General features: G+C 44.8%; 1 protein-coding gene across 7 annotated transcripts in view; it reads left to right on the top strand.

Moving 5' to 3' along the window:
- Positions 1-15,607, top strand: part of AGPAT4 (1-acylglycerol-3-phosphate O-acyltransferase 4) — a 127,269-nt gene that overhangs the window by 65,981 nt on the left and 45,681 nt on the right. The window contains exon 1 of one of the 7 annotated variants that reach the window (XM_060617051.3): positions 1,006-1,394. The exons of the other annotated variants lie outside the window; for them this stretch is intronic. Coding sequence (XP_060473034.1) covers positions 1,343-1,394 — 52 coding nt within the window. The 5' untranslated portion in view covers positions 1,006-1,342. Of the gene's footprint in view, positions 1-1,005; positions 1,395-15,607 lie in introns of those variants that run through there. 7 annotated transcript variants of the gene reach the window in all.

Below are 15,607 nucleotides of genomic sequence, written 5' to 3'. Positions count from 1 at the left end.
TGCAGAAGCTTTTTAGTTTGATGCAATCCCGCTTGCTTGTTTTTGCTTTTGTTTTTTTGTTTTTTGTTTTTTTGTTTTTTTTTTTTGCTTTTGGTGTCAGTTAAAAATCATTGCCAACATCTATGTCAAGAAGCTTACCACCTATGTTTTCTTCTAGGACTTCTTTGGTTTCAAGTCTGAATATATTCTGAGTTAATTTTTATGTATGGTATAATAAACTTGTCCAATTTCATTGTTTTTGCATTTGGCTGTCCAGTTTTCCCAACACCATTTATTGAAGAGACTGTCCTTTCCCCATTGCATAGTCTTGGCTCCTTTGCCATAAATTAATTGACTGTATATGCATGGCTTTGTTTCTGGACTCTCTATTCTGTTCATTGATCTATGTTTTTATGCCCATATTATACTGTTTTAATTACTACAGCTTTGTAATATAGTTTGAAAAAACAGGAGCATGATGCTTAGCTCTTTTTCAAGATTGTTTTGGCTATTTGGGGTCTTTTGTGGTTCCATACAAATTTTAGGATTGTTTGTCCTAGTTTTGTGAAAAATGTCATTGGAATTTAGATAGGGATTACACTCAATTTATAGATTGTTTTGGGGAGCACGGACATTTTAACAATATTAATTCTTCCAATCCATGAGCATGGAATAGCTTTCCATTTATTTGTTTCTTTTTCAATTTCTTTCATTAATGTCTTGTAGTTTTCAGTATATTTTCACTTCCATTTTCTTGGTTAAATTTACTCCTAAGTATTTCATTCTTTTTGATGCAATTGTTAGTGGGGTTGTTTTCTTAATTTCTCTTTCTGATAGTTCGTTATTACTGTAAAGAAATGCAACAAATCTTTCTATATTAGTTTTGTATTTTGCAACTTTACTGAATTCATTTACTCTAACAGTTTCTTGATGGAATCTTTAGGGTTTTCTAAATATAATATCCTGTCTATTAAACAGTGACAACCTTACTTCTTCCATTTCAATTGGATGCCTTTTATTTCTTGCCTAATTGCCCTGTCTAGGACTTGTGCTACTATTGAATAAAAGTGCTGAGAGTGTCTTGTTCCTGATCTTAGAGGAAAGCCTTTCAGCTTTTCACTGTTGAGTATGATGTTAGCTGTGGGCTTGTCATAAGTGGCCTTTCTTATATAAGTTCCCTCTGTAACCACTTTGTTGAGATTTTTTGTCATAAATTCATGTTGAATTTTGTCAAATCCTCTTTTTGCACCTATTCAGACGATTGTATCATTTTTATCTTTACTTCATTGATGTGGTGTTTCACCTTGATTGATTTGCAGATGTTGAACCATCCTTGCATCCCTGGAATAAATCCCACTTGACCATGGTGTATGAGCCTCTTCATGTGTTGTTGAATTTGGTTTGCTCGTATTTTGGTGAGAATTTTTGCATCTATGTTCCTTACAGATATTGGCCTATACTTTTCTTTTCTTATGGCATTCCTGTCTGTTTTTGGTGTCAGAATAATGCTGACCTCATAAAATGAGTTTGGAGAGTCCCCTCTGGTATGTTTTGGAAGACTTTGTCCCTCATTCTTTACTAGGAAAGCAGGGACCTCTGGTATACCCAGTCAGCATAATAAACATGATTATTGAAGAGGACAATAGGCATAGATAAATTCAAAGTATTCTTCAGCAATCAAAACATGAGATTATGTGGCACTGTCATGCTTAAAGACACGTGTTTCTTTTTCTCTCCTTGTCCAGTCCTAGGCTGGTAAGACACTGGACAGAGATGGAAGGAGAGAAAAAGAATGCAAATCTTCTCAGATAATTAGAATTTTACTACAGTTATTTGGGGATGGAATGGCATATTGTTTAAGAAAAGACCCTCTAGAGGCGCCTGAGTGGCTCAGTTGGTTATGTGTCCGACTCTTGATCTCCGCTCAGGTCATGATCTCAAGGTTCATGAGTTTGAGCCCCGCATTGGGTTCTGTGTTGACAGTGTGGAGCCTCCTTGAGATTCCCTCTTTCTTCTTCTCTCTCTGCCCCTCCCTCACTTGTACGTTCTCTCTCCTTCTCTCTCAAAATATAAATAAGTAAAGTTAAAAAAGAAAAAAAAGAAGATCATACTCTCTGAATCAGCCCGCTCCATTATCTACTGGCCTGTAAATCTTTTATTGTAATACTTGGTACACGGAGCTTAATTAAAAATTTAATAACACTTACTGAATGCCTTCTATATGAGTAGTAAATATATAAATGTTAACGCTAATATTATTAGCAGTATTCTAGTGTGATTTTCTCATGGAAGTGATACAGGTTTACAGGGTCTAAATGCAGAGCTGAAGACTGTCCTTCTTCTTTCTTTCCTTGTTTCCTCCTTCCCCGTTATGCCTGGAGTCATCCCAATTCAAAGTTGGGTTTCCCGGCAACACTCTTTAGTGCCTTTTCCTCAGTCTCTCTGTCACTGTGCTCGTGCTCAAGAATGGTGGTCCTCGGGGCGCCCGGGTGTCTCAGTCGGTTAAGCGGCCGACTTCGGCTCAGGTCATGATCTCACGGTCCGTGAGTTCCAGCCCCACGTCGGGCTCTGTGCTGATAGCTCAGAGCCTGGAGCCTGTTTCAGATTCTGTGTCTCCCTCTCTCTGACCCTCCCCCGTTCATGCTTTGTCTTTCTCTGTCTCAAAAATAAATAAACGTTAAAAAAAAATTTTTTTTAAGAATGGTGGTCCTGCGAGATTTTAAAAGGCAAGTTCATGTTCCTGGAGGCCAAGAGGTATTATACATTCTTTTTTTTTTTTTTTAACTTTTTTATTTTTGAGAGAGAGACAGAGAGTGAGTGAGTAGGGGAGGGTCAGAGAGAGAGGCAGACACAGAATCCAAAGCAGGCTCCAGGCTCCGAGCTATCAGCACAGAGCCCGATGCAGGGCTCAAACTCACAAACTATGAGATCATGACCTGGGCTGAAGTCCGACACTTAACGTACTGAGCCACCCGGGTGCCCCAAGGGGTATGTATTCTTCATGCAAGAATTTGCCTAGTGCATAAACCCAGGCAGTTTCTCCAGTGGTGGTGATGAATGTGGCCATCCCTCCCCGGCTCTTGGCCAGCCACTGTGTTCAGTAAGGGGTTGGTGTGTTCAACGGCACCAGTCAGGTTCCCACACAAAACAAAACAATAATAATCTCCACATCTGCAAAGACCTTTCCCAGCAGCAACACCTAGATTTAGATCGGGTTTGATTAAATAACAGGACACCGCAGCCCAGACAAGTTAACACATAAGCCTGCTATCACACGACCCATGGCTGGAACGAAGCCACGGTGCCCACGTGGGATTAGAGACCTTCACTCTGGCCTCGTTGGCCCTGTGCTTTGAACAGTAAAAGAGCAGTAGGAGGGGGGAGCGCGACAAGGAGATGCATGGAGGAAATGGCAAACGAATGCCTGGTCAAAACATTCGCAGTCCTGCAGGAAGGGTTTTATATGTTTGTGCAAGTCTGATGCATGGTCTCGTAACGCGTCATTTATGCAGAAGAGACACCAATGAATGTTTTCTGTAATTTCTCTACAATTACCCAACTAGAAACTTCTTAAAACCTGCATTGTTAGGCATGTCATATCCAGATGTTCTGTCCTAGGCCAGTGAGCCATGTGGAGAATGTAGACAATCTGTTCCAAAGGCCTACTGCACCATGGATTTCAAAAACAAGTTTTAGGACTTCAGAGAATGAATTAATATTAGCAGGAATTCCGGTATGTGAGGGTTTGAGGATTTTCTAGAGTTTAAAATATAAAGTGTTGGATAATGTAAGGTATCTTTTCCTTAACAAGCTATGTAATTCTGTATTCATTTACAGACACAGATGAGTTCTGGGTCATTTCTTCTGTTAACATGCACACAATCTGCCCAAGAAAAGGAAATAAAACAAAACAAAACAACAGTCTGCAAATGCTCCAGGCACCGTCCCAAGTCCTTTCTATGTGCTAGTTTACTGAAACCTCAGATCGGTTACAGAGGAGGAAACTGAGGCTCCGCAAAGTCAAATAGCCTGTTCAGGGTCTCACGACAATAAACAATGGAGCTAGAATTCAAGGCAGACCAAGCAATTACGGATCCAGATCCAACCGTAAAACTGTGTGGCCAACCTGGCCCGTCTTTTTCACTGTCGACGGTCACAAAGCGGGTTTGTCGGCCTCTGCTGACTAGTGACATTTGGGGCCGGGTAGGTCTTTGTCACAAGGGCTGTTCTGCGCATTTTAGGATTAGCTACACCCTGGCCCCAACTCCCTGATGCCAGTGGTGCTCCACCCCCTAGTCGTGACAACCCAAAATATCTCCAGACGTGGCCAAATGGCACTCTCAGCTGAGAAACCACTGCTGGAGAGAGAAAAGTCATCTGGTGGTCACACTGGGGTACAAAGCAAGCTGTGTAATCTCTAGGCTTTTATTGTATTTTGGAAAGAATATGTAAATCATTGTACCTAATCCACTTTTAAAATGAAGAACAAGAAACACAGAACTTTTCTATCAGCATGTCAGTAATTGCAATGGAAATATGCTCAGTCGTTAGAGAAGGAGGGGAGGGACAACCATAAAGGTACAAAATACACGACGAGTGAGGAAGAAAGAGATGTGGACGTTGAGGAAGAGCAGGGGTTAAAAACCGAAGCGGAAAATACGTCCTCCCCGACAGACAGCACGTTAAAAAGGAGCTAACAAGTTGCTAGCCTGAATTTGGGTCAACTATGCAGGATTGCTCAGGTTGGTGACGGTGAGGCCAGGACCAAATTTCAATCAGGCACTAGTGAATATTGGCTGATTGTGCCATCTCCGCTTAAGCCCAGGTGTTCCCAGAACTTGAGGGCCCGCAGGCACTTAACCCTTTGGCCGGTGCCCTCCGCCATGATCTCACTGGGAGAAGGGGCTGGGTCATCAGAGGCTCTCCTCCCCTGCCCCCCCCCCCCCCGCACGTGTCCCCATCCTTTCGGGAGCTTCTGCAAGATGACCTCTCTGGGTTAAGAGCAGCAGGGAAACTCCAGACCTGGTTTGGGAGATAAAAACAGGAACGCGAGTCAGTCCACGTCAGTACCTCCATCCAGGCCTGCCTGCCGAGGCAGGAGGGAACTGGGTTGGTACTCTGGGAGATTTCCCAGAGGATGGGGCAACCAGGTTTAGACATTGAGACTTTTTGCCAAGATTACATGAAACAAAACATTAAGAAATCACGATAGACGGGTACACTTACTCCATCAGGGATTACGGTTTCTGGAATACTAGTTCCTTAACAGCGCCGTAGCGTGAGGTCAGGAGGTGGGTGCCAAGACCCGTCTCTGAAAAGTCTCATCAGCACATTGTGTCCTGAGAAGGCTGGTGGTGAAGACACTGATATGTGTCTTTTTGTTTGTTTGTTTCCCTGAATGCCGATCTCCCCAAACGCTTGTTAATGTCACCTAATAGTGTTCCTGAATTGGGGTTCCGTGGGGCAGAGTATGGGAAAGTGTTCTTGGCTGTGGGTAAAGTCTGCATGCTTTGGACCAGTTGTGATTAGCTTTTCTGGAAGAGGCTTGTGACACAGGTCCGTTGGTGCGACTGGACCGCCCTGAGCCCTACGTTCCACAAGCTCCCCTCCCCAACTTCCACTCTTTTTCTCTTCCCATCTGAAGAAACAGAGTCCTATTCTAGTCGGAAACCCAACCTCTCTGTTTCCCACTTTCCAACCTCACACCATCTTTAAAATCACGCCAGCTGAATGAAGTCCTTCCAGGGCTGAAACCCTTCCGTGGCTTCCCATCACATTTATAGTGAAATCCAAAGTTCTTCTAGTGGTTTCTGAGGCTGGCCTGGCCTGGCCTGTGTCCACTGACTCCCTCTTCCCACTCCCATCTCACACCTCGCGCTTCAGTCACTGTACCCTCCCACAGGGACTTGCATTCTCTGCGCACGCTCCGCTGGCAAGACTCGCCTTTTCTGTCCCTCGTGCTGGAGACCCTTCCCCGGCTACCGACGACATCATAGGCGCTCAAGTACTGCCTCCCAGGTGACTTCCCTGACCGCCTCCTCCTCCAATACTCCCCTTCACCTGCCAAACTTTCCCGTAATGTGCGCACCACTCCCTGCTCCCCCAGTGTCACCTCCATAGTGTGCAAGGTCTAAGAGGACAGATGCTTGCTTTTCTCGTTCATGGCTGAATTTCCGAGCCGGCCACCCAGTTTGCTCAATGCCTGTATCCTGATATAACCCCCCGACACTCACATTGCCAGTTTTCCTCTCCTTGCTTCTAGGATTTAACACGTTAAATTGAACTCTGGCCCTTAACTCTCGTCTTCCCCTCAGTCTGTTGCTTCAGACCTATTTGGGGTCCTATGTCCTCCCCTCCAGGTCCAGTTTCTCAGAGGTGATGCCCCCCCGCCCAGTCACCATGTGTTATTTGATGTGATTTCCCTGCTGCACGTGACATGACCGCTTCCTTCCGTCTTTTGAAATTTTCCCTTCTCTTTTTTTCTCCCGCCTTCCCTCCAGACTCCCGGACTCACCAGTTCCTGGATTTTTCTTAATGTTGCTTTAAATGTGGGTAAAAATTCAGCCCTCAGTGTCCACGGTGTAACCTACCATGTCCCTACCTGCTGCATTTCTCAGTCTCCTAGAAAACGTGTTTGACGATGGTGAACCCAGCCAAGAAGCCTGACCTTTCTGTTTTGTGACTGGTTGTTAAGGTCTGTTAAGCTATGCCAGTCCTAAAACTCTGACACCTGGAAGGGCTCTTGACTATCAAGACGTGTGGCAGCACGTGAATCGTGAAACCTTGTACGAGTGGGGTGCACGGGTCACTCTGCAAGAGTGAGCAGAGCCTTAACGTGATCACAGTGCTTCAGGGAAGATGTGATTGGAGTAAACCTTGAGAAGTGTCACATTCTGGACGTGCCTTAACGCCTGACGGCAGAGAATCGACGTGCCCACTGGCCACTGCACCTGCAAAGAAGAGGCAATCGGGAGTGACCGTGTGTGTTGAATGAGCCCGTCGGGAGTGTTAACCGTCCCCATGTCGGAAGTTTCCATGCATGTGAAGTTTGGGGATCTGAGGGATAGAGGGTGACTTTCCTAGAATTGTATTCTATTCAGAAGAAAGACGACTGAGGCATCCCCTGTCTCAGGGTTTCTTGTCAACCTCTGAGTCTTTGACGACTTAATGAGGTCCTACCAAGTATGCCTTGGCTGCACATACCACGAACACGCTGAGTGAACGGTGACATCGAGCGCACTCTACAAACCTTCTTTGGCCTTTCAAAGATGACTGGTTGCTGTACGAGGTGTTACTTCTAACGATCACGAAATCCCTGTAATTCGAGGTGGCTCTAGAGCTGGGAATGACCGTGTATTCTTTGCAGGACACATCACACAATGAATGTTGGCTTGAAAAGTGTTTATTCCAGTTTGCCTTCCAGTCGTGGTCCTACAGTGCTTGTCTTCTCTGGCTAATTGCTTTTCCCCCCTTTATTTGGGAAGACTGACATTGGAAAGAGAAAGCCAGAATCTTACCCTGAACATAATAGCCCGTTTCTGGTCTTGAGTTACCCTTCAACTTGATCTTGAGTTAAATGGGGAGTTCGCTTCAAGCTCTGAATAATGTTTCCAGCGTAGTCAAATTAAATTGTATTATATTCTCTTTGGAGCAAAGGATCTGTGTCATTTTGGACCTCGAGGATGATGATCTCCAAGAGGTCCTGATACATAGTACTGTGCTCAGTTATTTTTCTGAATAATTTGAGAATGTAAGCAGAGACACGGAGGATGGTGGCCAGAATATTTCCTGTGTCCCTGATGGAGCCTGTCTTGGAAGCTGTAGCTTTGTAAGAGCCAAACGGGCCCGCTGACCGAGCCCCAGAATTGGGCAAGCAGTGTTGGCCCAGAGCAGCCTCCCGAGGTCAAAGACGGCAGTTCCTGGAGAGCAGAGGAATGCTCGCTTTCAGACGGAATGCAGAGCCAAGTCAAGAATTCCGGTTTAACTTTCCCCAACTCACCAGTCATGTAAATTACCCCACTTCTCCTGGGTCAGGTGAGTAAAGGGCTGTTGGAAGGGCAAGTGTTCGCTTAGAGAAACCAGAAGTCAGGAGAGGTGTTCCCATCTGAAAGTTGAGAGTATCAGACCACAGGGGCACCTGGGTGGCTCAGTCAGTTAAGCCTCTGACTTCAGCTCAGGTCATGATCTTGCAGTTCTTGAGTTCAAACCCCACGTCAGGCTCTGTGCTGACAGCTCAGAGCCTGAAGCCTGCTTCAGATTCTGTCTCTCTCTCTCTCTCTCTCTCTCTCTCTCTCTCTCTCTTTCTGCCCCTCCTACATTCACACTCTCTCTCTCTCTCAAAAATAAATAAACATTAAAAAAATAAAGAGTATCAGATGACTTACCTTGGAAAGTATTTCATTCATTCATTACTCAAATGTTCACTGGCCTTCTACTCTGTAGTAGGCACCAAGTCTGATAACATAAAGATGAAAAAAAGTGTTTCCTTCCCCCAAATAACAGTCTTATGGAGAACAGATACACACACACAAGAATGGTGACCAAGTTTGGCAGTGAGGCTCACCAAGGACATGGGAGCAGCTCATAAAGGGTCTTTGCAAGATGCTAAGGAGCTCTAACGTTTAGACTAGAGCTGTCCATTACAAGTCTAACGAGAACCACGTAGGCAATCTTTCATTTTCTGGTAACCACATTTAAAAAAATTAAAGGAAGCAGGTGAAATTCATTTTTATAATATATCTTGCCACCACAATACATTCAAATCCTCATTTCAAAATGTTACCATTATAAGAAAATATTGAGACATTTTACATTCTCTTCTTTGTTCTATGTCTTTAAACCCCAGTGTATACACCTACAGCGTACCTCCCTTTGGTGTAGCCACTGGACAACACAGCTGTAGACACTGATTATCATCCCCGTCTTACAGATGGAGACACTGGGGCTTCGAAAAGCTAACTACCTTGAAGAGAACTGAGCCATTTTCAATATGGCCACTTAGGGTATTTTGCCCACTCTTCTTTTTTTTTTTTTTTTTTTTTTAATTTTTTTTTTCAACGTTTTTTTATTTATTTGTGGGACAGAGAGAGACAGAGCATGAACGGGGGAGGGACAGAGAGAGAGGGAGACACAGAATCGGAAACAGGCTCCAGGCTCTGAGCCATCAGCCCAGAGCCTGACGCGGGGCTCGAACTCACGGACCGTGAGATCGTGCCCACTCTTCTTCTGCAAGAAGGAAGATTAAAAACTGAAACCTAACCTAAAAATTAAAACCAACCTAAATATTTTTATACTGAATAAAAAATATTTTTGAAAATCTTCTTCAAAGTATCAAAATGCTGTCAAGACACTAAGGACATACCAGATAAAATCTAAGAGAAGACAAGAGCCAAGAGTGTTCTGATCATTTTGAAGAAGGCAACAAAGGAGAGAGAAGAAAGACACATTGGAAATGTGGGAGGAATAATGTGACTCTGAGTCCAGGTAGGAGAGCAGTGCACCACCCCAGACCCCGTATAGCGCTGGTCACAATAGCCTAGGCTGTGGGCATTGAGCTGAAAGCATCATTTCAGCTTTCAAGATTGAAGAAAAACAAATGACTTGCCCGAAGTCGTCACCTAGAAGTGGAGTCAGTAATCAAACCCAGTCTGTGCTGACTCCAGAGTTTGAACTTAATGTGAGCACAATAACCTCGTCGGGGTCTAATTTTGTCCACATTAACTGGAACTCTTCTTCGGAAACTACATCTTTACCCACTGGGATGATGCGGATGCAATCTCTTAGTTCACTTAATCTACATCTGACAAAAATCTTTGTTATTGATATTTTAATGTCAATCGACAACAGTCAAACGGCTGCAATTTAACCTTGATTGTGTCCTTACTCTAATGACTCAATCAATGTCTCCAGGACTATGACAGGTGGGAAAATATATACACATCTTTAATCTTGTCTGGCTCTAGTGTCACCAGCCATCAGAACTACTGGAAGTCGGGGGTGCCTGTGTGGCTCGGTCGGTTAAGCGTCTGACTTGGGCTCAGGTCGTGATCTCACCGCTCATGGGTTCAAGCCCCGCGTTGGGCTCTGTGCTGACAGCTCAGAGCCTGGAGCCTGCTTCGGATTCTATGTCTCCCTTTCTCTGCCCCTCCCCCACTCACACTCTGTCTCTTTCTCAAAATAATAAATAAACATTAAAAATAAAACTACTGGAAGCGGAAAATCTCTCCACTTGTATTTGAGATGTTTGGCCTCTTTTCTTTCTGCCACTTGTTATCTTAACTTCAGTGGTCTGGGGGGTTGTCTCCCTTGGTCATAGACTTACTTCCCTATACTTGAGTTTATATTGTGATGGTATAATTGTCCTAGTTTCTTTCCATTCTTAATTACCAAATTTTTACTGTTCTACATATTTCTCACTCCTAATTTTCATACAGCATAGTGTTTGAGAGTGTGGGGGGTCAAAGGGGCGCCTGGGTGGCTCAGTCAGTTAAGCATCTGACGCTTGATTTGGCTCGGGTCATGATCTCACAGTTTGTGAGAACAATCCCCACATCAGGTTCTGTGCTGATAGCATGGGGCTTGTTTGGGATTCTCTCTTTCCCTCCCACTCTGCCCCTCCCTGCCTTGTGCATTCTCTCTCTCTCTTCCCCCTTCCCCCAAATAAATAAATAAACATAAAAAAAAAAGAGTGTGGGATTTGAGTCCACTGGGCCTAGGTAGAGTCTGGCTGTGTGACCCTGTGTGTCTACTCAAGTCTTCTATACTTTGGTATTTTCATGTTCTATACGATAACTACTTCATTAAATAAGATAATGTTTGTAAACGTTGCCACTACCCATAGCCCGTAACAAGCGCTTAATAAATACATTATTATACCTGGAATCTGGTCATTAGCCTTGTTAGTATTATATTCTTTAGGGATTCAGAAACCAATGTAATGATGCTGGGAGATTTAAATACCAGAAGTAGCAGTGAGTCTAATAGACCTCTATTCGTGGGAAATCTAGATTGGGAAGACTGGATATATTTGTCAAGAACAAATAACAAGCCTTCACTACCATTATGACCTTAGATTATATTATCTATTCGTTAAATAGATCAAATTATGGCCCAAGAGCCAAAGCCATTGACTCTCATAATAATTGATTCCTTTCTGCTTGCCTTTACCCGAGAGATGGATATTTAAGGTCATGTTTATATCATTCCTTTTTCTTTTGGACCTACTGGGGCTTGGCAGCTGCTGATCTCCCTTTCGCGTCCCCATGATTGCAGAGATTTGATGTGTTGGAGGTGAAGGTGGAGTGGAGAGTCTTTCTCCTCTCTCTGTCAGCGTTGTAAAGCCAGGGATCTGATAGCACCTCTGTTTGCTTTCTTCATGACAAAGTGTTTCATCAGCCTGCTGTTGATGGGCCACGGAGAACTCACACCAGCTGAAAGGCGGGAGAGAAACCGGCAAGGGCAGAAACATAAACAATAGTTTATGTGTTTCCTGTAACATTTAAAAAAAAATTTTTTTTAATGTTTATTTATTTTTGACAGAGAGAGAGAGAGAGAGAGAGAGAGAGAGAGACAGAGCATGAGCGGGGGAGGGGCAGAGAGCGAGGGAGACACAGAATCCGAAGCAGGCTCCAGGCTCTGAGCTGTCAGCACAGAGCCGACTCGGGGCTCGAACTAACTCATGAACCGTGAGATCATGACCTGAGCTGAAGTTGGCCGCTCAACCGACTGAGCCACCCAGGCGCCCCTGTAACATTTTTTTTATGGAAGAAATATAAAAAGAAATATAAAAGGATCAACTCACCCTGGCTTGTTTTAATTAATAGACTTTAGTTTTTAAGAATGGTTTTAGGTTTACAGAAAAACTGTGTGGAAAGCACAGTTAGTTCCCATGGAACCCTCACTTCCACCACCGGCCACACACACACACACACACACACACACACACACACGGAGTTTCCCTATCATTAGCATCTTGCGTGAGTGTGGTGCGTTTGGTACAGTTGATGAACCCATGCTGATATGCTGATATTCACTAAAGCCCATGGTTGACATCAGGGTTCATTCTTTGGGTCTTGATAGATGCATAATATCACGTATGGGCCATGACAGTATCGTTCACAACAGTTTGCTGCCCTAAACACCCCAGTGCTCCACCTGTTCATCCCTCCCTTCCCCCCTGCTACCTTGACCGCTGGCACTGCTCTAACACATGGCCGCATTTCAGATGCAGCCTGTCTAAAGGACATCGGCTTCCTAAGGTCAATTTTTTTTTTTCAAATTCCTATCTTTCACAGACTCTAAGATGTCACCAGTTGTGACGTGCATCATGACTTACGTATCTCTAAGCAAGAAAAAGACACACTGCGATTACGCTGAGTTGCGCCACTGACCGTAAGATGCCCTGCCTTCAGGCATGTGAAAACGAGAACAAATAGCATCTCAGGACTGATAAAAATGTAACATGGAGTCCAGGCCCGCACAGGTGACCCTGGTGCTAGGTAATGGGTGACGGCGTGTGACAAGCCTTGCTCACCGCCTGCCCACGATGTGTGCTTCCCCTCTGCCTTCGTTCCTTGACTCCCCCCCTCACCTCCTGCACCATCCCTCTGTGTCCTTCCACTGTCTCCCCAACCCTCCCCCCGCCACCCCGCGCTCCGTCCCCCAGTCAGCCTGGGCTGGGTTCCCTTACCTTGCATCTCGTGAGTCCCGGATGCCGGAGCCCTCGTGTCAGCCTTGGGCTTGCCTGCAGGAAGTAGCCTTCGCAGTCAGAGCTGGTGGGGATTACCTAGGACACTTCACAGACAGCAAAGCCTCTTAATTCTTGGCCTTGGTGTCCCCAGGGCTGGGGAGCAATTAGGGTTTAGTGACGGATCGTTGTGCCACTCACTGGCTTTCCAACTTGATTAGGTAAAGCTCAGACAAACCCCAGTAAAATGATTTCTCGAGGACCTTTGAAAGTTTGGGATATAATTGAAGACAGGCTTATTATTTAACAATTGCTAAAATTCAAAGAAACACGTGTTGTGCATATTCGTGAGGTCAGCGAGGTGAGAAAACTCTCCCATCGACCACCAGGAATTCCAGATGGCAGCCGGAATCCTGCTCCCTCAGATCTGTGACCTTGGGGGGCCCTGGACCTTGCATCTTGTCATCTGGAAAGGGGGGTGGGGGCAAGCCCGTCTCCCGGATGGCCGTCAGGGTTCCACAAGGTGATGTTCATGAGAACCCGTGGGACCATCGAGGCCGGTCAGCCCCGAGAGCTTCCGGTCCATCCCAGAGCTGCCTTTCTAGAGCCTCATCAGTGCTCGTTGCCATGGCTACTGCTGGCTTGCTAAGGGCTCAGGCTGCCAGATTTAGCAAATAAAAATTCAGGATGCCCAGTGAAATTTGAATTTCGGATAAACAACGAATAATTTTTTAGTGTGAATTCGCCCCAGATACTCCATGGCTCGTACTTCACCATCTCTTTCCTTTCCCATTGCAGGAGACATACTTATGCTGCAAAAGCATTTGTAGTTTATCTGAGATTCAGTTTCACTGGGCGCTCTGTGTTCTATCTGGCAACCTTAACAGGGACAGAATATTAACTTGTTGAAAACACTAGGAAGATGTTTCACTTGAAACAGCTGGTGTTAGGATAGATTCAGAACTATCTGGCAGCCTCATTTATCAGTTCTGCGTGAAGAAGAACCAATTTATACATTATTCTCGATAATTAAATGTCGTTCCACCAAAGTTGGTCCTGTATTAAAGAAACAAAGTTAAGTACCTCGTGGCGTCCTAGGCTGAGAGAAGGAGTGTCTCATGTGATGAAAAGGTTTGTTGTTGTTAAGGTTTGTTTTTTTAGTGATCTCTGCACCCAACATGGGGCTCGAACTCACGACCCCGAGATCAAGAGTCACATGCTCTGCCCACTGAGCCAGCCAGGTGCCCTGAAGAAAAGGTTTTTTAAAAAACAATCCCAAGACAGCCTCTCCTTCACATGACCCTAACAATTATTTTTGGATTTGTGTATATTTTAGCATCTTAATTTTTTTATCCTTTTCAAAATTACACTATATGTATTTCTCTGTGGGTAGCAAATTTGAGGCATGAAAATAAGCCTAATTATATTTCGATGAGGGGAAAGTGAGCGAAGACAGCAAAGAGATGAAAATTAAGAGCAGGTATTTATCTTAAGTAGATTCTAAAATTTGCTTTAGATGCTCCCAAAGTGATTAGTAATTTCTTAATGTTGCTTTTAGAATTAAAAAAAAAAAATGTCACGGGCGTGAGGACTCTACCTTCCTTAACTGACTTTTGACATAATCTGGATTTTTGTGAATTTTCTCCTACCCGAAACTCGTGCTGTTCCCCAGGTTGGTGACTGACATATTTGTTGATGTTCGTACAAGCCCTGTTCTGTGTGCCGTAGGCAGTAAAGTGACAAAGTGGGCAAAGCCCGAACCCTCCCTCGAGGGAATGTGTGTTCTCTGGGGGGGAGAAATACCAACCAAACAGGCCTCTGGAATGTGAGAAAGAAGAGAATCAGGCTGACTGGCCATTGCTACCTGTAGGTCCTTCTACAAACATTAGTCTTACTTAATGCTGACAACAATTTTGTGAGTGATATTATATTATTCCTTTTTTACAGGGAAAACTGAGGGCCAGAGAGGTTAAGTAACATGCCGATGTTATAAGGCTAGTAGGTGATGGAGTGAGATTTCAAATCAGGTCCGTCTGACTTGGCTGTACTATCAGCACAGAGTCCCTAAATGGGGGGGACTTGGAAGAGAGACAGGTCACTTCTGACAGAGGGGTTGGGTAGCATCTAGGACAAGTTCACGGGCAGAGCTCAGGTGAGCAGAGACCTGGTGGACAGATCAGGTTTTGACATGCCTTGGAAAGGAAGGGTCTTTGGGCCAAGAGAGGAGCTTGAGCAAGAGGCCAGACCTTGGGGTAGGTACTGAGTTCTAGGTAGTTCAGGAATAGCATGTAATTCACTTGGACTTGAGCTCAAGGTGTGTGGGAGGAAGAGGTGCACTAATGAGGTGAGCCAAGCAGGAGGACTTCGTGAAGGAGTCTCCCTGCCTCTGCGGATGGTGGGGAGCCAACAAGGGTGTTGACAGGGTTAAGCTGGCATCAGGCACAGGCTGGATGAGAGGAGCATGTGACACTGGAGGCAGACAGACCAGATAGAAGGTCATCGGGGTGACAGGGCACCACTGAAAATGGAAAAGAGGGTGGATAGCAGTAGACGTGGGCAAAGCAGGACTGGGGACTGGAGCGATGGCAGTGGATGGCAGGGGGAACTATAGTGGGGTGCACAGTTGACCCGTGGGTGAGCTGTAAGTGAAAATCCCTGGCCACAAATAAATGGCTGTTTGGAGAGGAGCTCTAGAGATAGCAGGATGAGGGATGGACTTCCCCGTAGGCTGGTTGTACTCAGAATAGTTACCACATTCCGGAGTCTAATCCTCACTTTGTTAGGCTGTGACACTGATTTATTATTATTTTAATCGGGCTCTAACAAACTAATATTAAGCAATCTTCTGATACACTTATGCAGGAAAATTAGAATGCAGTTAATCTATTTCTCAATGGAGACAATAAGGTTAAGTGAATGCTGACATTTGCTGATCAATACATT

Source organism: Panthera onca, chromosome B2 (genome assembly GCF_046562875.1).
Source record: "Panthera onca isolate mPanOnc1 chromosome B2, mPanOnc1 haplotype 2, whole genome shotgun sequence".
Classification (NCBI taxonomy): domain Eukaryota; kingdom Metazoa; phylum Chordata; class Mammalia; order Carnivora; family Felidae; genus Panthera; species Panthera onca.
This window is presented reverse-complemented; position numbering and strand designations above follow the sequence as displayed.